The 27,155-nt window shown below is 39.1% G+C and overlaps 2 protein-coding genes and 1 long non-coding RNA gene across 8 annotated transcripts; 1 reads left to right on the top strand and 2 right to left on the bottom strand.

The window, feature by feature from the left end:
- The first annotated feature begins 1,061 nt into the window (after positions 1 to 1,061).
- Positions 1,062 to 16,113, top strand: si:zfos-464b6.2 (uncharacterized). Its single transcript, XM_066685737.1, has 2 exons — positions 1,062 to 1,171; positions 12,705 to 16,113. The coding sequence occupies exons 1-2, from the start codon at positions 1,159 to 1,161 to the stop codon at positions 14,060 to 14,062; spliced, it is 1,371 nt and encodes a 456-aa protein (XP_066541834.1). The 5' UTR covers positions 1,062 to 1,158; the 3' UTR covers positions 14,063 to 16,113.
- Positions 2,146 to 19,126, bottom strand: LOC136710099 (uncharacterized). 4 transcript variants are annotated; one of them, XR_010804571.1, is made up of 5 exons: positions 18,986 to 19,126; positions 16,577 to 16,631; positions 16,028 to 16,188; positions 3,635 to 3,758; positions 2,146 to 3,532 (listed from the first exon to the last, which is right to left on the bottom strand). It is a non-coding gene; the product is annotated as an uncharacterized lncRNA (long non-coding RNA). The 4 variants fall into 4 exon arrangements; XR_010804570.1 differs by lacking the exon at positions 18,986 to 19,126 and adding an exon at positions 16,749 to 16,983; XR_010804569.1 differs by lacking the exon at positions 16,577 to 16,631.
- Positions 19,127 to 20,349: 1,223 nt separating this feature from the next.
- On the bottom strand, positions 20,350 to 26,849 carry yif1b (Yip1 interacting factor homolog B (S. cerevisiae)). Of its 3 annotated transcripts, none has more exons than XM_066685083.1 (8): positions 26,578 to 26,849; positions 25,701 to 25,906; positions 25,048 to 25,152; positions 24,662 to 24,740; positions 24,070 to 24,127; positions 23,504 to 23,659; positions 22,749 to 22,842; positions 20,350 to 21,284 (listed from the first exon to the last, which is right to left on the bottom strand). In XM_066685083.1, exons 1-8 carry the CDS (start codon positions 26,618 to 26,620, stop codon positions 21,129 to 21,131), a joined length of 897 nt encoding a protein of 298 aa, XP_066541180.1. In that variant the 5' UTR covers positions 26,621 to 26,849; the 3' UTR covers positions 20,350 to 21,128. The 3 variants fall into 3 exon arrangements, with proteins under 3 accessions (XP_066541180.1, XP_066541183.1, XP_066541181.1); XM_066685086.1 differs by lacking the exon at positions 26,578 to 26,849 and adding an exon at positions 26,400 to 26,523 and having other exon boundaries at positions 20,351 to 21,284; XM_066685084.1 differs by having other exon boundaries at positions 20,407 to 21,284; positions 26,587 to 26,848.
- Positions 26,850 to 27,155: the final 306 nt, after the last annotated feature.

The following is a 27,155-nucleotide window of genomic DNA, read 5'->3' as shown; positions in this document are numbered from 1 at the left end:
AGCTGATCCATAAAGAAAAATGCATACTCATTGCATTCAAATCTGGATGGGGCTACATCACTCTAGAGAACACAGTTCCACAGCAATGTTTATAACATGGGGAAAGGTGAGCTTAAGCTTATATACAGTTACTTCAGAGCGTCAGTTTTACAGGAAATACCCAGAAGACACATATATATTCACATTAGACTACAAATTCACTATCTGTAACCGTTTATCCAGTTCAGATTCAGAGCCTACTTGGAATCATGGGGCGCAAGGCGGGAATACACCCTGGAGGGGGCGGCAGTCCTTCACAGGGCAACACACACTCACACCTACAGAAATTTTGAGTTGCCAATCCACCTACCAACCTGTGTTTTTGGTCTGTGGGAGGAAACTGGAGCACCCAGAGGAAACCCATGCAGACACAGGGAGAACACACCACACTCCTCACAGAGAGTCACCTGGAGGAAACCCATGCAGACACAGAGAGAACACACCACACTCCTCACAGAGAGTCACCTGGAGGAAACCCATGCGGACACTGGAAGAACACACCAAACTCGATGGTGTCCCTGGAGCTGTGACTGCGACACCACCTGCTGCGCCAGACTACAAATAATAATAATAATAATAAAATCAATAATAATTATAATAATAAAGCAATAGTTTTCTTCATCTCCTACTACTAATGTATTATTAGTAAACGTTATAATTCTGGTCAAACATCAGTGATGGATAGTAAAGCTGACTGGATTAAACCCAAATCTTTACAGAAAAACCCAAGCAGTCACTGTTTTTCTTCCACGTTATTTCTGGATTTACAGAAAATCGTGATTACTGTGGCCATCCGTATGACGTGTCACCACTTTTAGAATGGAGCTTTTTACACAAAACCCAGGTAAATGCGTTTGTTTTCAGGTTCGGAGCTCTCGGGTTCAGTGGATGCAGCTGTAGAAAAGAGTCATTTCATAATGGCAGGGTAAACAGACGATACAACCCTCAGAGCGTTTCAGTTCAGAGCTGAAAACAAAACTAGAGGTTTAAGAGCGCGAGATCGAGTGGAAAGTAACGGTGCAGCTGCTTTAGTCGAAGGCAGCTTTGGATCCGCCTACAGAACACTTACTTTCGGTTTGTGAGCAGTAATGGACAACAGAGTGATTTTTCAGGCTCAGCATGTCGATATCAGGTACCATTTTCTTCTTTAAACAGACTAATATTTATACGACAGTGTTCTTCGTCAGAACTCGGGTTTTTTTGCGATGTTATTGCTGTTTCTGGGATGGAAAGGGATCCTGGCGCTTCTGTAAATACGCATTTAACTTAATACGTGTACGTGGTAAAGTGGTCTAAACGTTAGGTGTGTCGAGAAGTAACGACGCACACGGCCATGTTCCTTCACTCGCGTGAATCTCTTGAATGACGTTCAGAACAATATAGTTTTAAACATACATTGTTTATGGATCATTTCTCAACTGAAACGCAATTTAGCCGCTGTATTAGACTTAAAGTCTTTGATCATTTGGACTTGTTTTTAAAAGAACATGTAACAAACCTGGGGGGGAAACAAAACCTTAACCAATCCCCAAAAAAACTGTTTTTACAAAGTTAAGTTTTTTTCTACACTGTGAAACCTGACTGAATTTAGTAACTGTTAAAGTTTGAGGGGTTTTTGAAGCATAGAGTTAACACAGTAATTTAAATTACAGCCATGTGGTGAGAGCAAATTTACCACTTTTTATAATTCACTTAAATATATTTTTTATTAATACTTTATTTTAAAATTGAACTTGCCTTGAAGGGTTTAAGTTTATAAATGACCATAATCATTAGGGAGACAATTTCAAGTAATTAATAAGTCTATTTTTTCCACTTTCTACAGTCCGGACATTTACATGACGTGGATTTCTGGTGAATTAGTGACTAATGTAGCGTTGGTACATTTCAGATAAGCTCAGACCAGTGATTCTGGTTAGGTTCTGGGCCTAGTGTGACCCGAAACTGGATAAGCACTTAGACGATGTATGATGGAAGTCATTTTTATGCTAATTATTATATTTTAAGGAAAATATTATTATGGCTGACTGAGGCTACAAAAAATATTGTTTCCAAAATGTTGCACATTTATTAAGCTTTTATTTAAAACATGAGCATAGGCTGATATTAAAGGAAAATGATAAATATCTGATTTTAGAGTCTACAATTACAAACAATACAATAGAGTAAGTGAATGTAGTCTACTGCAAGCAGTGTGCAGGAAGGAAGGAACTGTGATAACCTCTTCTCACCCTTGTGAAGTTACATAGCCTGTTGCTGAAGGAACTGCGTAGTTCTGTCAGAGTCCCATGAACAGGGAGTGAGTCCTTCTCTAGCTGAGCATGGATGCTAGCTTTGTTAGCATCCTACTTTTTTCCCCACCATCCGCACTTGGTCTAGGGGACTCTTTTCTACAGTAGAGATGCTGCTGCCTCAGCAGACCAGTCCATAAAAGATGGTTAAGGCCACAACTGTGTTAAAAGCATCATCAGGAGTGCCCCCTGTACTCCAGCCTTAGTCTACTAAGCAGGTAGAGTCTGGCCTGTCTTTTCCTGTTATCTGACCATTGCAGTTTAATTCTAAGCACCAAGGTACTTAGAAGAGTCCACCCTCTCATCCGTTCCCTGGATGTTTATAGTTGGAGAGATGTGTCTGCACCTGCAGAAGTCCACCACCAGTTCTTTGGTCTGGCAGCAACGCTGTTCCCTGCAGGTCCCCTGGACTGCCAACCGCCCTTTTAGATGCACTCCCTTGCCTTCACATACTGCGTTAGAGTTGTGAGGTATTCCGTGATCCAGCTTGACAGGTGATGGTCCACCCCTGGATGCTCCAGCTTTTCCCTCAGAAGCCAAGGCTGTATGATGTTGAAAGCACTGGAGAAATCAAAGCAATTCTCACAGTGCTCCCAGGCTTTTCCTGGTGAGAAAGAGCTCAGTGTGTGAGGTAGAGAATGGTGTTGTACACCTAGATGCTAAGCTAGTAGGCAAAGTGAAGCAGGCCCACAGATGAGCTCACCACAGGGTGAAGACAGATAAGGACCAGCCTCTTCAGTATCGTCTTTAGGTGTGACATCAGTGCCACCGACCTATAGTCGATGAGGTCCATTTTGGGGTTGCAGTTTCACGACTGGTACCACACAAGAGTTTATCCACAGTTGTGGTACTCTCTCTAGATTCAGGCTCATGTTGAACATGTTCTTAACTAGGAATGGGCAGTATCCACATTTCTCAAACTGTCTCAGAATATTACCGCAGTTCACTGCATTACAGTGGGGGTGGGTAATCCGTGTTCATATTTGTGAGCGCAAATTTAAGTGGAGGGTTTTTGTGCTGTGCCATTCAGTTGAGCACAGCCCGACAGTGCACACCTTGGCTGTGTGTTAGGAGTTAATGGACCTCATCCAGAGTGACTCACAAAAGTGCTTAGTGTTCAGACAGAATGTGTATTTTAGCTAGTACAAACAGGTTAGGGAGCAAATTCCCTCTGAGGTCAGATGCTTGTCAGATCTAGATACCTAGAAAAAACAATGTAATAAGTGAAATCCACAATACAATGTAGTCAGTGCTCAAACCTATTCAGTGCAAAAACATGTTACAGTGAACAGATTAGTGCTCACCTAAGTGGGTGGCAAAGAGATGGGTCTTCAGTCTGCATTTAAAGACTGCAAAAGAGTCTTCTGTTCGGACAGCCAGTGGAAGTTCATTCCAACATCTGGGCACCAAGACTGAGAAGACCTGCTCCTGAAAATAAAATAAAAAAACACCTGTAAAGTGTGTGTAATGTCTGTAAGACTTTTAAAGTCTCATCTGACATGGATGAACTTTAAATAAAAGATATTAAAAATAGTTACAAATGCATGAACTAAACGAAATTTCACAAAACTGTCACTTTCCTCATACAGCCTGTTATTCAGCGCAAATTCCAGTAGCTAAAGCTAAAGCTAATTGGTTGCTGAATTATTTTGTTATTCATGTGGTCAGACAGTTACTTAAAGTGGATTATTTCATTATAAACATTTTTAGGGGCTGTAGTAACTCATGTAAATGACTGATGTTGCGCTGCAGCTGGATTTAACAGCTTTGCACAATGGACTTTGGAGATATATTGGAGATATAGTCACATATACAGGGGACTGCAATTCGTGACATAGTCGCATATTATCAACATTTTATGCGACACTATCACGATCATAAGTGAATGGGTAATTACCATAGAAACCGTCATATCCGTGCGCCGTGTCATGCGACAGTAACATGAAAACTCCTCCCTCATTATGACATCATTACCATCCGTTAATACCACGGTCTTATTTTTATTTACGGAAAATTTAACGTTACTAAATCATTATTTGCTAAAATATCGAAGCAAATAATGGCTTGAGAAATGTCCTTTTCAGTAATAACCTTTTTAATATTAGACAAAATAACGTTAAGTGAAAGAAATGTTCTCGTTAGAGTTAAAGCTAATGTAGGACACCAATAATAAGCTTTGCTTAGGAGAAATATTATAATAAAATACTTTATTCCTTTGTTGGAATAAGAACCTATGTTATGTAATTCACATTATGCCTTTTTCTATGTTATGAGTAATGACACCTGTAATGAGGAAGAGTTTTCCTGTTACTGTCACATAGTGTCTCTATGGTAATTACCAATAAACATATGATAGTGATATTGTCGCATGAAATGTCACAAATTGCAGTCCCCTATATATGTGACTGTATCAGGAATAGGTGTGAGACCGGGTTGGTATTAGCTGAGAGTGATGACTCAGTTAACTATTGAGAAACAGTCTTTTGTGCCACATTTTAGATGCAGCTTTAAGAAAGGAGTCCAGCAGATCCCGTGCTGTTCCTGAATCAGTTCAGGCACTGTCCGTTTTTGGCCCCATAGACAGGGAACTATTTAAAACATCCAATTTTAAGCAACCACAATGCCAGAGGCTTGCACTTCCTCTTGCTGAAGGTTGTGAGGTTGTGAGACTCTGATAATTTGTTTCATAGAAACGAATGCATGAAGTCCTGCAAATCAGGAAAAAATCCACAGGCATTTATAACCCCATGAGAGACTATAGAGACATTCAAATGATCCAAAACTCATAGAAGGAGCTAGTTTCAAGAATAAATGCTTGAAACAAAATATGTTTCTATGCAGCTTTCCCCTCCTTTAGCAGAATCGCGCGGGACAAACTGAAGTGAAAATGTGGTACGGTGCAAATGGCTTAGGCCCCTAAATTTAGCACCATTTAAGACAATTATATCTTCTAAATAAGCATGACACTTGGATAATTATAAATACTGTAAAGATTTTCTTTTCTAAACATGTGTGAGCGAGTATGAAAAGCTCCATTTCTGTTTTCTATGGAAGCAAATCTGTCTCATCAGACCTTGAAATATTGCCACCTTTTTTGCACTGAAATTGTGCATCTGAATTTTGCTGCTTTTGAATTTAAGTCTTCAGATTTGCATCTCTGAATATTTTGCTTCGAAATTATGCATCTGAATATAATTGCTCTTGAACAGAACTCGTGAATTTTCAAGAACACATTTTCACTGTCATTATTCAAGGTTAATAAATTCAGATAAAAATATTCAAGCTCAAAAAAAATTTTTTTAATATATTTTAAAAATATATTTCTCAAATTCTGTAGACGAAGTTCAGAAACCAAAATACGAATTACAAAAAATTCTGATACATATCCGGGTCACCAAGGATGAGCAATCAATTCATTAGGATTTTCTCTTTCACCTTAAATACTGCACGAGTTGCATTCTGTCGCCGCTAGATGGAGAAACATGAAGACAACTTCCACACCGAGGAAAAATTACACGTTTAGCTTCCTTCCGCGGATATTATCTCTTTATTCTCAAAGTGTCTCAAAAATCTGAAAGACTCACTGAAGACACAGAAGTTTTGTAATGGCCCTGTGAACACAGCGTGTGATTTGACAGAATGTGGAAGCATGAACTGTGGGCATACAGTCGTGTGAAAATTAGAACACCCCATGAAAGCCTTTGTCTTTTTAAACATATTTAAACATATAGACATTTGACTTTCATTTGAACAGCACTGAGAAATGGAGCTTATACAAATAAAACTGGGTTGTACAGTGTAATTGACTTTGGCAGAGAGGATTTGGCAAACTTTTCATGGGTGCAGCCCACACACTCAGCTCCACTGCTCCTCCCACAAACGCATGTTCCTTACAAATGTGTCACCATCGAAAAGGGAAATTAACAGGCTTTTCAACGGTATAAGATTTATTGCCAAGAAGCACTGTCACAACAAATAAATAATCTACAAACACAAATTTCTATATAAATATTTATAATAATATTAGAAATAACCAGACATTGTGAATATACACACACTGACATTCAGTGTTTAAACAAACACAACTTTATGAATTAAACTCTGCACTTTGGGTTATTATATTTGTACTACACCTTCTGTAAAATCAATTACAGATTCTTGATAATCTGACAATTACAAAATAAAAATGCCATAGGACATTTACTCCACAGTTCATGTTTACACATTCTGTCATATCACACGCTATGTTCACAGGGCCGTTACAAAACATTGTAGTACACACAGTAAAACTTCTTCATCTTCAGGATATCAATAGTCTGTTATATTGTGTCTTTAGTGAGTCTTTCAGATTTTTGAGATACTTTGAAAATAAAGAGGTAATATACACGGAATGAAGCAAAACGTGTAATTTTTCCTCGGTACGGAGGTTGTGTTCGTATTTCTCCATCTAGCGGCGACAGAATGCAACTCGTGCAGTATTTAAGGTGAAAGAGAAAATCCTAATGAATCGATTGCTCATCCTTGGTGACCCGGATGTGTATCAGAATTTTTTGTAATTCGTATTTTGGTTTCTGAACTTCGTCTACAGAATTTGAGAAATATATTTTTAAAATATATTTAAAAAAACATTTTTTTTTGAGCTTGAATATTTTTATCTGAATTTATTAACCTTGAATAATGACAGTGAAAATGTGTTCTTGAAAATTCACGAGTTCTATTCAAGAGCAATTATATTCAGAGGTGGAAATCTGAAGACTTAAATTCAAAAGCGGCAAAATTCAGACGCACAATTTCAGTGCAAAAACATTCAGTGCTTCAAATTTAAAGGTGGTAATATTTCCTTCCATATTTGTTTCCATAGTTTTCTGAGTGCTTGTCTTCCATGGCTCTGTTTGTTTTGGTTCCTGTCTCCGCCTTAGCCCCGCCTTGTAATCAGTGTTAACACCTGTGCCTCCTTTGGGGTCCTGCCCGCTCGTTATCCTTCTCAGGTGTTACACTTACTTACCCCCAAGGTTTCAATGTTCCTTTGACTGGTGTTGTGTGTAGATATTTGTTTTGTCTCTCAGTGGTTTACCAGTTCACTTCTGTTTCCTGTTTGTTCCTGTCCTAGTTTAGTTCTAGTTAGTGTTTCTGTGTCCAAGGGTTCAATGGAAAATTAATCGACATTCAGAACTTCTAATCGACATAATCGTGTCTGTATCGATTGTATACATTTTTTATTCTGTTATGTTCTTGTACTGTCCCTTTAAAACCACGATAACAAGCTGTAGTCATGAGTCTACCCCATATCTGCCACATAGAAGCAACCTAAACACCGAGGCAGACTAAGCGACTCGAGCAGCTCGTACTAAAGAGCTGTCTGTGTCGTTGTCTGTAGTTTGGACATGCTGTGTTTGACTATAATTAAGACGACACTGAACAATAAGAGGTCAAATGTAAACTGAGCTGAGAAAACAAAGCAACCAAAACACCATCACCGACCAAAAATAGCCAGTGCTCAAAAAATAAAAGAGGAACAAGTTCCCAGCAACATTAGAAAAAAATATCCCAGCTTCAATCCTGGAGGATGTTTACAGTACAAGCCTCGTCACTGAACTGTGAGGGTCAAACATACAAAAACAGAGTAATCCTTCATTAATCATAATAGTGGTAATATGGGTTTGCACTCATATCGCCCAGCTCTTGGTCCTTGGCTCTTGGACAACTCTCTTTGTAGTTATTTTCACTTCTCTATATGAAATCTTGCAGGGAGCACCTGGTCATGGCGGGTTTACAGCATAATGTTCTTTCCACTTCCAGATTATTGCCTCAGCCGTGCTCACTGGAACGATCAGCAGTTTAGAAATTCTTCTGTAACCAATGCCATCAGTCTGTTTTGTAACAATGAGGTTGTGAAAGTCTTGAGAGAGCTCACTGCTTTAACCCCTCATGAGTTTCTTGTGTGGCACCTTGGTAATGAGACACCTTTTTATAAACCATCAGTTGAACCAGCTGGTATTAGTTTGGCAACTCTTACAGTGTCACGACTTTGGCATTTTGCACCTCTCTTCAATACTTTTTCCCTGTGTCATTTCTCATTATTCACATGACTCTATTTATATTTATTATCTATGGTTTGCTTTTTTTGCATGTGTGGATTGGATTGGTTGTTACACACATTTGATGTGAATTTCATGTCAATAGCACTTTTAGAACGATGTTTACTTAGAAAATTGAACAAGGTTCAATACTTATTTCACCCGCTGTATATTACTTTATCATGTAATTGAGTGTATTTCCATTACGCTGTCTTTGTATTAAAAAAGCATGCTGAAGTTAGGGGTAAAGATCGTACAGTTTATGATAATGGAAAACCTGTTATTGTCTTCATATCAAACTGTACGGCAATGATATTCAAGCAAATCATTTACAAAAGAAAACAGAATTCATCAGATTAAATTTTAACCTATGAAGTTTTTACCTTTACTAAACTCTTTTATATTTTATTAACCAGTATTCATATAAAAGAACAGGGCGTTTATGCAGAAAAACTTTCATTTCACTTGCTAAATGTCTGATTCCTAAAATGCTGTATGCAAAAGACAGCAGTAACAGCCTTGATTAAAACACTGAGCCCTCGCTCTCTGGTGTTGTGGATATAATAATCCAGACACCTCATCTGTTTTCCTGTAAAGTTATAAAGAAAAGCTGTGCAGATTAACTGGTTACAGAGGCAATAAAAGTCAGATGCATCCAGTGTGTTTTGGTGAGCTACAGGAACAGATGAGCTGACTTTCATATGCAGCAAGAAGAAGTGCAAGCCTCTGGCACTGTGTTTGCTTAAAATTGGATGTTTTAAACGGTCCCCTGTCTATGGAGCCAAACACGGACAGTGACTGAACTGATTCGGAAATAGCACAGGATCTGCTGGACTCAAAAGAATGTATCTCAGTAGTTAACTGAGCCATCACTCTCAGCTAATAAGCCATTAAAATATAGAGCATAAAATAAACAATATAATAATATGATGCTTCTTGATAGGCTGGAAAATCTGGTAGGAATAAAAGGATCTGCCCTCTCTTGGTTCAGATCTTATTTATCCGATCGTTACCAATTTGTTTATCTGAATAATAAATCCTCTAATCATACTTTAGTTAAATATGGTGTCCCACAAGGATCAGTGCTTGGCCCTGTATTGTTCACACTCTACATGCTGCCACTGGGTAGACTAATCCGTAAGCATGGGATTCAATTCCACTGTTATGCTGATGACACACAACTGTATATATCAGCCAAACCCAATGATGTTGCTTGTCTACGTAAAATAACAGAATGTCTAACTGAAATTAAAGACTGGATGATGCAAAACTTTCTCATGTTAAATTCTGATAAAACTGAGGTCTTGTTACTAGGTACAGATACTCAGATACATTCACTCAGAAATGCTGCTATTAATCTTGATAATTCAACAGTAAAACACAATGCCATCATTAAAAACTTAGGTGTAGCCTTTGATTCGACTCTCACATTTGATACCCACATATCCAATACAGTCAAAACCGCCTTCTTCCACCTACGCAATATTGCCAAAATTCGGCATATTTTATCATTAAAAGATGCAGAGAAACTAGTGCATGCTTTTATAACTTCACGTCTAGACTACTGCAATGCGCTCCTGGCAGGGAGCTCGTGCAAAGCGTTACACAAGCTTCAGTTAGTTCAAAATGCAGCAGCCAGGGTGCTCACTGGAGCTAGAAAATTTGAACATATCACCCCAGTTCTCTCGTCCCTACACTGGCTACCTGTAAAATTTCGCATTGACTATAAAATACTCCTCTTAGCTTATAAATCTCTAAACAGTTTAGGCCCGCAGTATCTTACTGAACTTCTCATACCTTATCGCCCGTCACGTACACTTCGTTCACAGGATGCCCATCTACTCTTTGTTCCTCGCATTAAGAAAAACACAGCAGGAGGAAGAGCCTTTTCTCACAAAGCTCCTCAACTCTGGAATAGCCTTCCGGTTACTGTTCGGGGCTCAGACACACTCTCAATCTTTAAATCTAGATTAAAAACCTACCTTTTCAAACAAGCTTTTGGTTAATCACTCACCTTCAGGTTACTCCTTCTATATTGGTGTTCGGGCTGGTTTTCATATTATCACTGCTCTGTATTAATCCTGTCATATCACCATAGCTACAGCATTCTTAGTTAGCTTTGTAGTAACTGCCAACAACGCTGTCTGTCGCTGGGTTCTCTTGCCTGACCAGTGGAAGCTTTTTTCGCAGGACAAATTTCCCCGTTCTTTACCATGACCCTACTAACCTTTTGTATTTTTATTTGTTCCCTTTGTCTGGCTTTCTTTCTCCTGTCTCTCTCTCATGCTTTGAGATGTCCTGCTGCTCTCCAGGTTTTGCCCTGATCCAGCCCATGTCCTGTACAAGATCCTGGCCTTGCTAAGACTCATACATCACTAATATCATCATCCTCACCATTTTCATTTCTGCTTCTCCATCATCACTAATATACTACATTTATATTACTATAACCCCTTCACTTTTACTTCTGTTCTCTATTGTGTCTCCGGTGTCGACCCGAGGAGGATGGGTTCCCCGTATGAGTCTTGGTTCCTTCCAAGGTTTCTTCCTCGTGTGCTGAGGGAGTTTTTCCTTGCCACTGTTGCCCCTGGCTTGCTCATAGGAGGCTTGGACCCGGATCTCTGTAAAGCTGCTTTGTGACGACTTTTTGTTGTGAAAAGCGCTATATAAATAAAATTTGATTGAATAATAATAATAATAATAAGGTATATAAACAGTGAATAAAACTTACAGACAAGGTCAATTTGGCGGTTGTGGGTTCGATTCCTGCTCCGGGTGACTGTCTGTGAGGAGTTAGTGTGTTCTCTCTGTGTCTGCGTGGGTTTCCTCCGGGTGACTGTCTGTGAGGATTTGGTGTGTTCTCTCTGTGTCTGCGTGGGTTTTCTCCGGGTGATGGTCTGTGAGGAGTTGGTGTGTTCTCTCTGTGTCTTCGTAGGTTTTCTCTGGGTGACTGTCTGTGAGGAGTGTGGTGTGTTCTCCCTGTGTCCGCATGGGTTTCCTCCGGGTGCTCCGGTTTCCTCCCACAGTCCAAAAACATACGTTGGTAGGTGGATTGGCGACTCAAAAAAAGTGTCCGTAGGTGTTGAGTGAATGTGTGTGTGTGTCTGTGTTGCCCTGTGAAGGACTGGCGCCCCCTCCAGGGTGTATTCCCACCTTGCGCCCAATGATTCCAGGTAGGCTCTGGACCCACCGTGACCCTGAACTGGATAAGGGTTACATATAATGAATGAATAAATGAATGAATGAATTAATGAATGAATGAATTAATGAATGAATGAATTAATGAAATGAACTGCTTATCGAATTCAGGGTCGCGGTGGGTCCAGAGCCTACCTGGAATCACTGGGTACAAGGCGGGAATACACCCTGGAGGGGGCACCAGTCCTTCACAGAGCGACACACATTCACACATTCACTCACACATACGGACACTTTTGAGTCACCAATCCACCTACTAATGTGTGTTTTTGGACCATGGGAGAAAACCCACGCAGACACAGGGAGAACACACCCAACTCCTCACAGACAGTCACCCGGAGGAAACCCACGCAGACACAGGGAGAACACACCCAACTCCTCACAGACTGTCACCCGGAGGAAACCCACGCAGACACACGGAGAACACACCCAACTCCTCACAGACAGTCACTCGGAGCAGGACTTGAACCACAACCTCCAGGTCCCTGGAGCTGTGTGACTGTGACACTACCTGCTGCACCAGGTCCTCAAAAATACAATTCAAATAAAATACAATGTTACACTGAAACATTTCTTATTTGAAATTTCCATTCGACCTTCAACTATTTCACTTTGTAAATTGGTTACATATAGTCAGGGATAACTTTGGTTTCTTATTAGAATTTTTTTATTTCACCATAAATATTTCTGTCAGTAAATGGTTTGCATGAAAGCACATCCTACAGGAGAGCAGATTAGGGTTAGCATTGGCATTGAAATTATCCTTTAAAAGACACAGGAACTCCCAAATTCTTGTCATTAACAGAGCTGTTTAGACAAGGTGAGAATAACGCTATGGTACCTAACGCTTGTGGTATTTTAATTAAAGCATATTGGTAAATGAAATATAGTAAAACATGTTTCTTTAAGACCCCCAGAGAACTTGTGAAAATTTGTTATATTGTATCCCTTTTGATATTAATATAGTCTCGACTCACCTCAGGTAACTGCAATCCCAAAAATTAAATACAAAACAGATTGAGCGTGCAGCTTGATTTTCAGTCAGTGACCTGTAATGTAACGACTAAATCTTGATCATCTTTATTTTTGTGCTTCACAGGGCAGCAGATCTCTCCTCAGAGCAGGACACACTTTGTTCCAAAGAACCTCGGTGTGCTTCTGTTCCTGTGCCTGTTCATTCTCGTGTTCATCCTTTACTATATAACAAACAATGCAACAGTTTATAAGCGTCCAATACTTTATCCTGCCTGGATACATACTGAACCAAGACAATTGGCATGTGGCTTGCCAGTGCAGAGTGATCCCATAATTAAAGTGAATGGCCGTAAAGCATACACAGTTGGATCCTATATAGAGCACCGTTTTGGAAGAAAAATAATACGAACAATTGGTATAATGCTTCGCAGTGAGGACAATGAATACACCTGCTTGTTATGTTGCAATAATCAAACTGTTTCTGTAACTGGCAGCTACAAAATTCACTCAGACCACTTCGGATATGACTATGGAACTGTTTATATCGACTGTGAAATCCCAGCAACATGCTCAATACCAACACACATTGCTATTACCTCGGAAAAACATGAAGAGAAAACATCCAGTTGGAATATACAGTTCTTCCAGCCTGTTAGAAATCACAAAACCAAAGAGAACTTCACTTACAATTTTACAGTATGTATTTCAGTGATGTATGAATTCAAAGATGTATTGGCGCTCGTACAGGCCATGGAAATGTACAAGATACTTGGAATTAGGAAGGTAGCCATCTACAAGACCAGTTGTGACCCTCATCCGCAGATGGTCCTGGACTACTATGTTAAACAGGGCTTTGTGGACATCATCCCTTGGACTGTAACATCCTACATTACAGTGTCCAGAGGATGGCAGAAGCATATTTCACCAGGAGAACTGCATTACTTTGGACAAATTGCAGCTCTCAATGACTGTGTGTACCGCTACATGTACCAGAGTCGCTACGTAGCTCTGCATGATATGGATGAATTAATTCTTCCCTTGAAAGAGGATAACTGGACAGAGCTTCTGCCTCGGCTGGAGAAGATTTACCAGAACACTGCTGGCTTCGAGTTTGAGAACAACTATTTTCCCCTTTCCATTTCCACTAATCAGAAACCTGAGTATGCACCAGATTTATGGAAGCAAGTTGAGGGAACAAATTTCTTGCAACACACCAAAAGGTTGATCAATGACCCCAGTGTGTTCAATAATTTTAAAGTCATTGTGAATCCTCGGTCAGTCTACAAAGCTACAGTGCATGGCATTTTAGAATCTAGAACTGGGACTGTCAGGGTGGACCATAACATCGCCCGCATGTACCACATGAGGAACATTTCACACATCGACCTGTCAGGCACACAGGATACCCGGCTCTGGGACTTTGCAAACAAGCTGATTCCTGCTGTTTCTGAAGTGCTTAAAAAAGTATTTAATATCCAATGAAATTCACTGTGTATCACCTCTCATAGCGAAACCTTGCAATTTGTCCGTATGCATTTTGATACAAAGACTGCATTTTTACTTTATCATTTTTTTTCCTTTTGGAGGGGTTTATCTTACCCTCGCCCAATATTCCTTGCCATTTCCTCTTGGTGAAAACCCTGATGCTGTCCATAGTGACCTGCCACAATTTCCATTACAGTGGCAAAAATGTTGGACAACTTGGGTAGTTTAAAATGTAGAGAGGTAAACAAGATTGACTCCCAGGTGAGAGACCGGGATTCGATTCCAGTCTGTGCTACACCAATGAGAGTCCTTGGACAAGACTCCTAACACTGCACTGGCCTACCTGTAAAACCTGGATAAGTGTGTCTGCTAAATGCCATAAATGTAAATTAAAAAAAATTTAATGTGCATATCACAAAATAAAATGTATGTTTCCTTTGTAACAAAATGCCTTTATACTGCGAGGGCCCAGTTGGGTGACGCAGATGATATGCACTTCTGAGTGGTCAGTTATAATAACTAAGCTCAATTTATATAGCACCTTATATAGTGTTAGGGGGAGGGGAGAAAAAAAAAAGATAACCTAGATGAAGAGAAGACAGGGAAGAACAGAGATGGAGAGATTGAGGCAAAGTGTTCCAAAGACTGGGAGCACTTGCACTAAAGGATCTGCCGCCCAGAGGAACAGTAAGAAGTCCAGTGTTGGTCGATCTAAGTGTGTGAGAGGGACGATAACGGAGAATACGTTCAGAAAGATAAACCGGAGCCAAGCCATGTAAAGCTTTACAGGTTAGAAGAAGAATTTTATATTTTATCTGACAAATGACAGGGAGCCTGTGTAGTTGCTAGAAGACAGGTGTAATATGTGAAGTGCACTTGGTAGAACTCTAAGAACTCTAGCTGCAGAGTTTGAAATGGGCGAGGGGACGTTAATTTTGGAATTAAATACAGCCAATGTGTCACATAAGATTCCTTGAGTATTGCCATTGAGAGGACCACTTAGTGTTCTCTAAAATGCCCATGGTTGACCAAAAGATCTGAGAGATAACATTATGCTGTAATGTGTTTAAATGCTGTAATGTGTGTTAAATATTGCCATAAACATTTAAATTATGCAGGTTACTTCTTCACATTTTATTTACTGTCAGAATTCATCCAGTGAAAGTTTCTTTAAGAAAACACAATTGCTTGTCTATGGTACTGTGTCAAGACCCTTGTTTGTACCTTTCTCATAATCCATCCAGTTAATAACCCATCCCTACCTTTAAAAGTCACCTGGTCAAAGATTTGGATTTGTTTAGACAGTGAATACATGATTAATTGTTTGTATGTTCTAATTCTGGAAGTATATTTTGACTAGTGGTTATACAAAACTGAATATTTTAAAGAGTAATAAGTTTTAAAAAGGTCAAAAAGGGGCAAGTACAGATCATTAACGGATTAGTTTTATTTCCTACCATTTACAGTTTTGGGAACATTCTCAGGAATGTTGACTTCTGCTAAACAAAACTTGACCTGGGATATCTGAATGGTGAGGAATCTTCTTGTGCTTATTTTGGAATGTGGGAGTTAGGGAGTTCATGATTACAAGCTGCATTTACATATCTGACCGTTCGCCATATGAAAATTACTACTGATGTGCTTTATGCTGTGAATTTTGCACCATAATTTTATTTTAACTCATTAAATGCCAATTATGCCAACGTCACAGACCAAGTTCTATAGATAGCATTTGCCTGTTGTATTAACTTTACTGTTAGTACATCAAGTTTATTTTATTTTTTTTGTACAACTGCTATTTTTAAAAAATCAAATAAAATACTTTTGCACACTATTAAAATTGATCTGTCTTTTAACTAATTGTTTTAACAAATCAAAAACCACTAACTTTACTGTCCTCTCAGGCTTATAGAACTCCTAGGAAAGTGTTTGTAGAACAAACAGAATTACACAGAATTTTACCAGTTATTTTACAGAGAACTGAAGGAGGAGGCGATGTGGAAGCTCACTGAAGAGTGATGTCATGCTCTGAAATCTGTTGGGGAGGTGTTGGATCGAGCCCAGTTGCCCACTGTAGTTGTGAGTGTAGCGCCGAGTTCCAGTAAAATCCAGTCGAAGCAAAGCTGAAAACAGACCAAAAAAAACACATTCAGTCAACTTTGTGCTCACATATGAGTCTTTAACCTCTAAACCTGATACGAGGCTCAGTTAGCTGGAACACCTAACTGCCCAGCTACGTGTCTTGGCTCACTTTTCACTTTTAGTCCAGATCCAGTCCCTCAAATGTATTCTCTCAGAAATTAGTTTTTTATCTTCAGCATATGGAGCCTACATGGACTCACTGGGCACAAGCACCAGTCCTTTGAATGGACACATTTAAATAGCCAGTAATCTATAAATATGTTTTTGGATTGTGAGGGGAAACTGGGGCATGAGGAGGCAACCCACAAAGACACAGGGAGAGCACCTCTCGCTTCTCACAGTCAACAGAACGTAGGGTTTGGACCTTACCTTGAGATATTTTTTCAGAACAGGTGGCCCCCACAGAACAAAATTAAAACAGGGCCTACACAGATAAAAACTTCTTTAGTTCACCAGCAATCTGTACAAAAGCAAGCAACAAAATTCTCCAAAAGCAAAAATAAATCTGCATATCTAAGTCCCAGAGGGGGTTTCAGGGCACCTGTCCGTCCTGCATCGGTGACCAACGGAGAGTCAGGGTGAACAATTTCTTCTAAGACACTCCCAACCATGAAAAGTGTTCCAAAACAAAATATGCAAAAATAGCAGAAGCTTGATTGTAAGTATGTTTCTTGCATATTTATTTTTGCTTTTGTACAAATTCTGACACAAAATTCACTCCATAAACATTATACAACTCTGATCTGAACCAGTGGTAAACAAAGACGCTGTAACCGAGCAACCACACAATGCCGTCATTGGTTCCCCCTCTGCACTGGTGGAAACACAGGCCAGTTCACTGGAAATGACCAAGGTTATTTTACTGGAGTTATTTTACTGGAAAAGTGTTATATCAGACACAAGAAATAAATCAGAATGTAACAGAACGTGACACTATGCTTTTATAAAATGCACATATTCAGTTGTGGGCAAATGTGAGAACATATATTTAGAAATGCAAATAATAAAATTAGAGAAGCTGCAAATGAGCGTGCAGTCACAATGTCTAATGCTATGACATAAAGCCAACCAGCATTTGACCTCTATCATCTGGAGTGATGGAGCACAGTTTGGAATGACGTGGAAAGCAGAACTGGTGCCCTAATATCCTCACCAATATGTACCAGTATATAATGTCAATTTTCACCAAAAAATAAAACCAGCATTGTGACAAATTACAAATGAATATCTTTATTTTCACTGGAAACGTTGGATGAGCAGGTGACCACATATTTTGGGGTGTATAGAGCAACAAACACCCTCACAGATAGCATGATGCATTTCCCAGACCATGAGAGACCCCTGGAGGCTATACTGGAGTGAAATTAGTGAACTGCTTGTGTGTGTTTCTGCCTTGTACCCAGTGACTCCAGGTAGGCACTGGAACCACAGCAACACTGAACAAAGTGGTTACAGAACATGAATGAATTAATGAAAAATACAAATACATTGAAAGGTTTATCTATCTCTGTTTTGAGCGGGTGTTTTTATGCTAGGCTAACAACAAAACCAAACATGGCTGGCACTTCCATCCATCCATCCTGCACTTCAATGCCTACTCCCTGTAAAAATTAACTGTACTGCTTCTGATTTAAGCGAGCTACACAGCAAGACTCTAAAGATTGCTTTGTCTTTGTTTTTACGGGGACATGGCTCAGCGACAGACATCCTGATCCTGCCATATGAATATTCAGCTCGATGAGCACGTCACAGCCCTCACCAACAGAAACTCAGCTCTGTGTAAGACGGTGGAGGCTTCTGTTCCCACAACACTGGCTCTTGTTTACTGAACTATCCCCAGTCCCGTCCCAACCTTAGATACACAGATCACATCTCTGTCATGTTACACCCAGAATATAGACCAGTCCGGAAACAGGTGAAGACCAGGACCAGAGCAGGAGCCATCACTGCCCTTCCTCTGCACTGACTGCAGAGGTCCATGCTCTGCCGAGAAAATGAGACTCCACTTTATATATATATATATATATAGTGGAGTCTCATTTTCTTTTGCAGTAAACATGCAAAGCTGAAGCCAACAGGTCCAATATTACGAATATAAACTGCCAAGTACATTTTAACTATTTGGTTAATTTTTATTTTTTTTCGAGATATATATATATGTGTGTATGTGTGTGAGGTCACGCCCCTCGCTGCCGTTGTATGCTTAGCTGAACCTATGTGTGCTTTTAGGTCCTTTACGTCTTTATTTGCTATACATGGGAAAACATGGGAATTTCTTTTTTACATTTACGTTTCGGCATAGCTGCTCGAGATGAGGGTAGGTATATGAGCTTTGCTGACGTAAACAAGGACTACTGACGTGCAGACTGACCAATTAAATGTTTACAGGGAAGGTTATCGACCAATAACGGTAGCTCTACGGTCAGACCGTCCAATCAGAAGATTTTAGGCTACTTCACCACGCCCCCTTCTCAAGCGAACCAAACGAAGTAGGGGAGGGCGGGACTAGTTTGTGAAGGAAACGGTTCTCGAAGTTCTATGTAAGCTGTAGAAAAACAAAATGCCGGACGTTTGTGAAATTCCGCCCGGACATTTTTTTAAGTCTAAAAGAAGAGGACATGTCCGGGTAAAAGAGGACGTCTGATCACCCTATATATAAATAAAAGCAGTTTGCAAAAATTCCAGTCGAACTAGCAGAGTCGATTACGATGATGTAAGCTATTATACTCCCTAAGCTCCCAGAAGCGATTCACACACAAACGTTATACCAGCGCTTACCTTATGTCGTCCCCTACAAAACGTATCCATACGTTAATAATCCTCATATGTAAAGAGTATATGCACAGAACAAAATTGCAGTTCAAAATAAATTACAACAAATTAGATAACATTCATTCATTCAAATATAATCCCCGGGGATCTCCGCAAATCGCGCTTTCCACTGAGAAGTCAATTAAGTCTGTAGACCAATCAGGAGTCAAGATATGATGACACTCGCCAAGGAGGTGGGACATCAATGGCTTCAGTAGCACTAAGGGGCCAAGCACAACTTTTGAAAATCAATCCCACATCATAATCCCCACTCCACCAAGCTTTACACTGCACAATGCAGTCAGACAAAGTCCCTTCTTCTGGCAACCACCAAACGCAGGCCAAGCACATAAGCGCGATTTTTCACTCCAGAAAACACATCTTCACTACTCTAGAGTCCACTGGTGGTGTGCTTTACACTACTGCATCTGATGCTTTGCATTGCGCTTGGTAATGGAAGGCTTGTATGCAGCTGCTCAGCATCCGCCGACCCTGCTCTGTCATTTTACAATGACTAACACTTTGAGGCTGAGTTGCTGTTGTTCCCAATTGTTTTCACTGTGTTTCAATACCATAGTTGACTGTGGAATATTTAGTAGTGAGGAAATTTCACAACTGGACACTTGCACAGGTGGCATCCTATCACAGCACCACACTGGGATTCACCAATTTCCTGAACGTGACCAATTCTTTCACAAATGTTTGTAGAAGCAGTCTACGTGCCTAGGTGATTGGTTTAATACACCTGTGGCCATATATGTGATTGGAACACCTGAATTCAATTATTTGGATTGGTGAGTGAAAACATTTGGCGATATAGTGCATGATTTTATACAATCACCATTATACAAAGATTATTTTAGGGGACTAAGATATTTGCACAGAACTGCACTTTGACTGCTGTTTGTCCCATGAACTTTAAGCAGTGTTTAAAATTTCTGATGATGATGCTTGGATAATTGAAGACTTAATCATTCCAGTGACCAATGAGCAATGTAAGAAATGGCTTTAATTTCTAAACCCTGAATGTAATACACTTTAAGTAGAACTCCTTGAATTACAACTGAACGTTTACACTTCAATCACATCTTGATTCTTTGGTCAGATTCACTGTAACAGTGTAGACAGGCTAAATTATTGTGTACCACTGTCTAACTACTTCTGTAGCTGTGTGTATGCTCACAAGCATAATAATACCTGGATACTATGAATGTGGCCACCGAATGTTTTATAAAAGATAATTTTGGTGCTCATATGTCTCATATCAAGTCTGTAAGTAACTGATTGGATAAATTATATAAAGTACATTGACCATTTCTAAATGATTTAAGGTTAATTAGGTTAATTTAGTTTAAATTAAAGGTTAATGCATTGCTATTTTAAAAAATACTCAGGAAAACATTTGTCATTATTTTTACTTTCTTAAATAAATGGATTTAATATTGGCTTACCCAGGTCTGTATGTTTTACCCACATCATAGTTGTTGCTTTAGGCAAATAAGAACTGATACATTTTATCACAATTGAATTGCCAAACAAACTCCAAAAACAAAAACACAGTATGACCGTTGTTTTATGTATAAAGCAGCTGAGAGTGGTTCCAAAAGAGAAGCGTTTTACTTCTTTACAGTTAAATGCAGTGCATTGTAGACACACAGTCAAATAAACAGACACACACACACTAAGTCCAGAGCCACAATAAAATATATGGCTGACATTTGGTGTCAAAGCGTAATACAGACGCTTGTTAAATTGTGTGAACTGGCTCAAATAAAGCTTCTGAAATATTACTTACCCATATCACACTTTATACATATTACATGTGTGATCACAAAGTTTTAAAATAGAAATCAAACAAGTTGTACTGTACATCTTACAAAAACACAAAAAAGCCAACAGTCATTCCTAGAAATGTACATAAAAATTAAAACAAGGCTCAACATACAAAAGTCAGATGGACAGTGATATTTATAGTTGTGCTGTGAGAATTTGAAATGGTTGTCCGTTTGTTTGCTTTGTTATTGCACCTTTGCAGATGAGCTCATCTCTCCTTTTCAAGCAGGACGGAGTAGACACTGTAGTGGTATCTTCAGGATAACCGTTCCTACTCTTATCTGACCAGGTGGAATGTCAGCCAATACATGAACAGTGGCTGAGCAGCAGCGATGGCCATGGTCAAGTACATTCGCAGCTGATTCTTTGCCCCTCGGACCAGGACACCTTCCGCTGCCGCCTCTGACAGAATCTTTAACCTCAGCGTCCGGATCTACAAAGATAAACAAAACACTGATCTCAGGTAAGAGCTGTGGTGATAACTTGAATGAAATGAATTAAATCGCTGATATATATTATTTTTTAATCATTTTTACATTCCATTTCATAGTAGTGGTGCTGAAACTCCCTAGCACTTCAAGGACTTTGGAATTCCAGGAGGGCAGAGGGCACCATGTGTAATGTTTTATTTTAAATGATAAAACATTAAAAATATCCCTTCCTATGAAATTTTTCCTCCTACTCACTTGTGAAGGGAAATTTACTACTTTATGTTCACTTCAGTTTCTCTAAAACCTTTATTTAACCAATCAAAACTATAGGCTCTATTGAGCCTTTCTGCACAATGAGAAAGTGGGAGAGCTCTAGTGTGATGTCTACTGGCAAAATGTTGTAAATAACATCTGTGGCAGTGAACACACAACCAGAGCGGCGGGGAGCGTTTTGGGGGTTCAGTGTCTTGCTCAAGGACACTTTAGCCTCAGCCATGGATGTTCCTGCTGGTCCTGGGGACTGAATTGGCAACCTCCCGGTACCGAGCCCAGTCCGCTAACCATTAGACCACGGCTGCACCCAGGTTGTACACACCTGTGTACAAACCAGTATCCTAATAGCTGCTCAACTGATATCTACAAACTTCATTTAATGATTTAAAACCGGCAATGTATGTTTACACTGAGCTGGTCACTGAAAACTTTGAATTGTATCCACTCTGATGAAGAAAGGTGTACATAAACACCAAGGTTTAAACTTGTTTTAGGAATTCTAGAGGAATAGGTTTTTAGTTTGAAATTCAAACTTATTTAAGGCTGCCAAGAAACTTCAAATATATATTTATTTTTGAGACTAAATTCTTTCCTACTCTATTACAAGCCAAAGTGTAATAAACAGCTGTGTTTAATCAGGATTTGACCTCATCAGTATACACAAGACTGAATGCAATCAGATCTGCAAAGAAATTCTTAGCAAAGCATTCCCAGAGACTGTGAATCTCAAAACATGATTCAGAAAAAAAAAGAAAAGAAAAAAACAAACATCCGGGTGGGTTTCAACTGTAAATGAATTAGTTTTTGTATTCAGTGCACCACCTGTGAAAGCAGTATGTGAAAATGAAAAACATCTGGCTCGCTCCAAGCAGAACATGAGGAAGTGGTATATCAGCCCCAAGTAAGAAATTTCAGTTACCTATGATGTAATATCAGCTCTGAAATACTTTTATAGCCAGGGGAGATGAAAGAAAAGGGCACTGAACAAATCTGCTACAACTTGTCTGTGCTGTATTAGGCCTGGTTTAACACAGCAAGTACTGCATGGAATGTTTTGATACTCCGAGCTGTTTGACTAAACTTTTACTACTTTATAAAAACAGGCAGCAGTGTAAATGGTACTGTGTAAAGTAAAACGATCTGATGGTGACAGAAAATTAAAATTTATTTTGGCTTAATTTCTCAACACTCACCATAAAGACAAATATGGAGGCACAACACCAGAGCAGTGAGAGATAATACCCCATCTTTCCAAACAGAAGCCCTGACAGCACACCTACTATCATCCTGTGGGAAAGATAAACATAAATGAAGGTATGTCAATATTTCAAAATATTCAAGGGTTGGAAATACTCCAATACGTTCTTACAATAACTATGTTAAGAAGTACTCAAGGATTAAAGTGTGTGTGTAATATATATATATATATATATATATATATATATATATATATATATATATATAAAACCCTGGCTGCCGATTGGCGACGGACAATTGGTGACGAAAAATTTAAATTGTATTCTCTGGCTGAGAGAGAGCTGCTTGTTTCTGTCTCAAGCATAAATGTGTGACCTAAAAAAAAAAAACAAGAAATATGTTTTTAAGTACATTATTATTTATATGCTATAGGAAATGTGAAACTCCTAGCAGTTCAAGCTGCATGATCTCACTTTACGATGCATGTGCAGAGATACAGCCTAGAGCTTCCACTCACATTACGAGTCATGTCTGCATTCTGAATGCAGAGTACAGTGATGAGCAGAGAGGAAAGTATTAGTGATGGTGCACAACAGTTTAGATCAGCCAGCTTTCATCTTACACGTCAGCAGCGCCCCATACAGGGTGTGTTCCTGCATGCACCCAGTGATTCAAGGCTTCAGACACACCACAAACCTGAACTGTGTAAGCGGTTATGAAAAATGAATGACTGATGACATTTTCACTTTACCCGACATATTTATATCCAGAAAAGGCCACCAGATCAATTGTGGTGAGGTCCGTGTTTACAGTGACCAGGTAGAGGCTCAGGAGCACAGCCAGCACTTCTATAATGAGCCACACAAGGGCAGAGCTAGCCTGCATGCCTAAGATCTCTGGAGAAAACCTGGACAGAGAGAGAGAGAGATAAGAGACAAATTACTAAACTACTTTATAATAATAATCATGAATGTTACAATAAAACAGTATAAATATCCTTAAAAACACGTATTTAAGATGAGGCACTGCAACTAGAAAATAGGTAAGCTTTCATGAATATCTGATATTAAACGTTACTGTGTTACCCTTAGTTTGGAGACCCCCCTCACATCACTAAACTACCCTGTCTTTAAAACCAGAAGCTGAAGAAATACATTTCTTGTTTAAAAAAAAAAAAAAACTCACATCATAGATTATTTTGCGTTGCAAAAATAAATGCTTTAGCTCTCTACAGAATTAGAACTGTAGGTGTATGCTGAAATAGGGTCTTAATATAGAGAGAGCAATATACAAAGGGGTATAGAACACCCATCTTACCTGTTTTGTGTGCCCAAGGCTAAACCTGACACCAGAATATAAGTGATGAAAGCCATAACTGGAAAACAAAAGGGTTGGTAAAGGACATGTACATCATGCACTCAGAATAAGATAGCTTACTGACTGAATAAATAACCCATATGTTTGTTTGTTTATATATATATATATATATATATATATATATATATATATATGCTCTTGTTCTCTCAACAGAACAAAAAAATATATATAATTTTCAAAGATTCTTGTTTTTAAATTGCATTTTACAACATGCACCAGCTTTTTCCTGTTTTTTATTTTAATGTTCTATTTTCTATGTGGAGAAATGTAATCTGTAAAGTCTTGATATTTAAGCACAAAACAGAAAACAATATATGAAATGAACATCACACAAAATGTTCTCAATAAAACCCATTGAAAATTATTTAATGTTTCATTTAGTATAAAAATGAATTTGAACTATTGATGGGTGATGGCAATGGTTGGGCTCAACCCCCTTGTGGGACAAATCTAACATCTGCTTGGGCCCTACATGGACCAATGTGTTACACATGAACCTGTTCTGCACTGTGTATTTGCTTTTATAGTTTACCAGGAATGTACAGGTCTGGGGCATTGACGTCAAACCGTGGAGCTACTGGTGTGTCCTGCTGGTAACTCACTTCCCAGTTCTGAAGAAAAAACCAAACAAAACCAAAAAAGTAAAAAGTTTTGGAAGCAGTTCCTTCAAACCAAATATATTGCTTATACGGTTAAGTTTTATAAATATAAAAACTTTCACACAAAAGCAAGAGCATTTAACTGAGCAAATAATGCAAGAGAACCCACTATACTTTTATACACAAAGTAAAAAATAAATAAATAATAAAAAGACACAGCAGCATTCATATTTCAAAAAGCAGTTGCATTCTGCCTGAACAACGACACTGAATTCCAGGCTCTTACACCACACAACGACAAAAAGTAGAGCACCCTCACCTGATGCATATATGGGAATACGAGCAGTCCAAGCTTCTTGCCAACATACAGCGTGTCCACAGCAAAATAATACTTCAGTTTGGAGATAGGGATGAAGCGGTCCAGCTGTAAAACAAGAAAAAAAAAACCCACAAAAGAGAAAGCTTTAGTGTAAACATCTTGTGTTCTGTGATAATCAAATCTGTCATGTGTCCACGTTGTTACTATAAACGACAAAACTGTGTACTGCTATGCCATGTGCCTAGCACCAAATAAATATCCACAAAGTTTTGCCTCAAGCAAAGGCAAAAACAAAAACGCCTCTCACTGACCACCAAGAAATCACATGAACTTCAATTACAAGAGCCTTGTGCCTCTTAAAAGGAACAGACAACCTAAGCTTTATGCACCATATTCTTAGCAAATTGTTAATTACCCCAGAAAACTTTGTCTGAGAAAAGCATTAACATCAAAACAAACATCGGTATCAAAGCTGACTTCTAATACCAGACTATTTAAGCAGCCTCAGTCTGGCTCAATAATCATGAAAATATTGGCGATGATTACAGACCACATACTACAAATGAGCGAGACAGAGACTACATGTGCAAAACGTCCCTTTAACATTTACATCAGTCAGTTGAGGGAATCTTTGTAGTTATATTGCCACATACATTTTTGTCCATCATCTCTTTGCCCTGGCTGGCGAGACTACTCCCGTAAGCCATGGCAAGGTTAGACATGGGGTCTGAAAGGAGGTTCTGTCCTGCGTAGGCCATTTGTCCTTTGTCCACAACACTTTGTCCAGGACTGGTGTCATCAAAAAGCTGACTGGGTTCACTGGAGTCTACAGCACTGCCCCGCATCCTGAATTTAGGTTCTGCAATTAAAGTGAACAGCTGAAAGTTAGACACTGTGCAAGCTTAATTAAAAAAAACAAAAACTAAAAAAAAAAAAAAAAACTATTTACAGCTTTATAGAGACTTGCGTTGTAAACTTAGCCAACAGCTGTAGACATGGAAAGTAGGAGTTCCATAAATAATAGTAAATGATGACAATAAGATACAATTTCTACTTAAGTCATAGGGACATCAAAATAAACATGATTGCTATGTAGCAATCCTGGTGTAAATCTCAAATGACTGCCTGCTCCAGAGGTAGTGCACAAAGTGGATCATAAAATAAAGGCTAACGGAGTCTGTAGATGCGTTTGTGTTGATGCTGATACTGGGGATTTAGTCCACTTCTTTTGGAGTAAACAGCAAAATTTCATAACACCGTTATGTAGGGAGCAAGGAGCCATTTGATACCCAGACAAAGTTAAGTCATTAGCATAGATATAAAGCGTATAAAGCAACAGAATAAAACCGTACCTGACGTTTACAGATGTATGTGGTGTGTATATGTATCTTTTTTAATTCTTCTAGGTGTTCTGTTTAGTCTTATTTCATCCAGCTCTCTGGATATCGTTAGCAACATGCTAACAGCTCCATAGCAGGGAACATTTAATATGTCCAAAGGAGACACAGAACAAATAACAGAAGGACGTACGTAACTTACGCTGTCTGAACCCACTCTGGTTCGAGTAATCCATCCTTACAAAACAGTCTCTCTTTTGTTCCTGAAAGCTGTAAAAAAAAACTCTTTAATTCCCGCTGTCTTGGCAAAATATTAACGTAGCTACCGGCTCCAACGCCTCTAAACCGGGGGCACTCCGCTGACGCGCACGAAGACAGGTCGCACAGCCAATCACAGCGCGCAGATGGACAAATCGGACATGTCAGGAAGGCTCTTCAAACCAATCAGGAAGAGACACTGGACGCTCCATTAATGGAGCAGAATCCTTATATCCTGTGCGGTCGTACCGCTTTTAACTTCCACCAAAGCTTGGCAGTTACAATTATTTATATTATTTGTCCACCAGTTTCCCTTCTGTTCCCTCCCACATCACAAATTGTATGTTCATTTTATGTTATTTAATTGCATTACTGTGAAATAATTAAGAAAATGAACTAATCTTTGACGTAAGGAAATGCCTCTTTAGAGCTTTTCTAGTTTTAGAGCATTATTTTCCAAACTTGTTCCTAAATTAATCGTGTAATACATGTTTCTGCTTGTTCGGCACACGC

Source organism: Hoplias malabaricus, chromosome 11, assembly GCF_029633855.1.
Source record: "Hoplias malabaricus isolate fHopMal1 chromosome 11, fHopMal1.hap1, whole genome shotgun sequence".
Taxonomy (NCBI): domain Eukaryota; kingdom Metazoa; phylum Chordata; class Actinopteri; order Characiformes; family Erythrinidae; genus Hoplias; species Hoplias malabaricus.
Note: the sequence above shows the minus strand (reverse complement) of the source record. Positions and strands in the feature narration are given on the sequence as shown.

Bases quoted from the DNA above. Each gene is read 5' to 3' on its own strand.
- yif1b (XM_066685083.1), bottom strand. From the start codon at position 26,620: ATGGATTACTCGAACCAGAGTGGGTTCAGACAGCGTAAGTTAC. The intron at 24,128-24,661 runs GTAAACTATAAA...TTTGTTTTCCAG, and splicing joins CCCAGACCTGTACATTCCTG to TTATGGCTTTCATCACTTAT. The intron at 23,660-24,069 runs GTAAGATGGGTG...CTCTCTGTCCAG, and splicing joins GCCTTGGGCACACAAAACAG to GTTTTCTCCAGAGATCTTAG.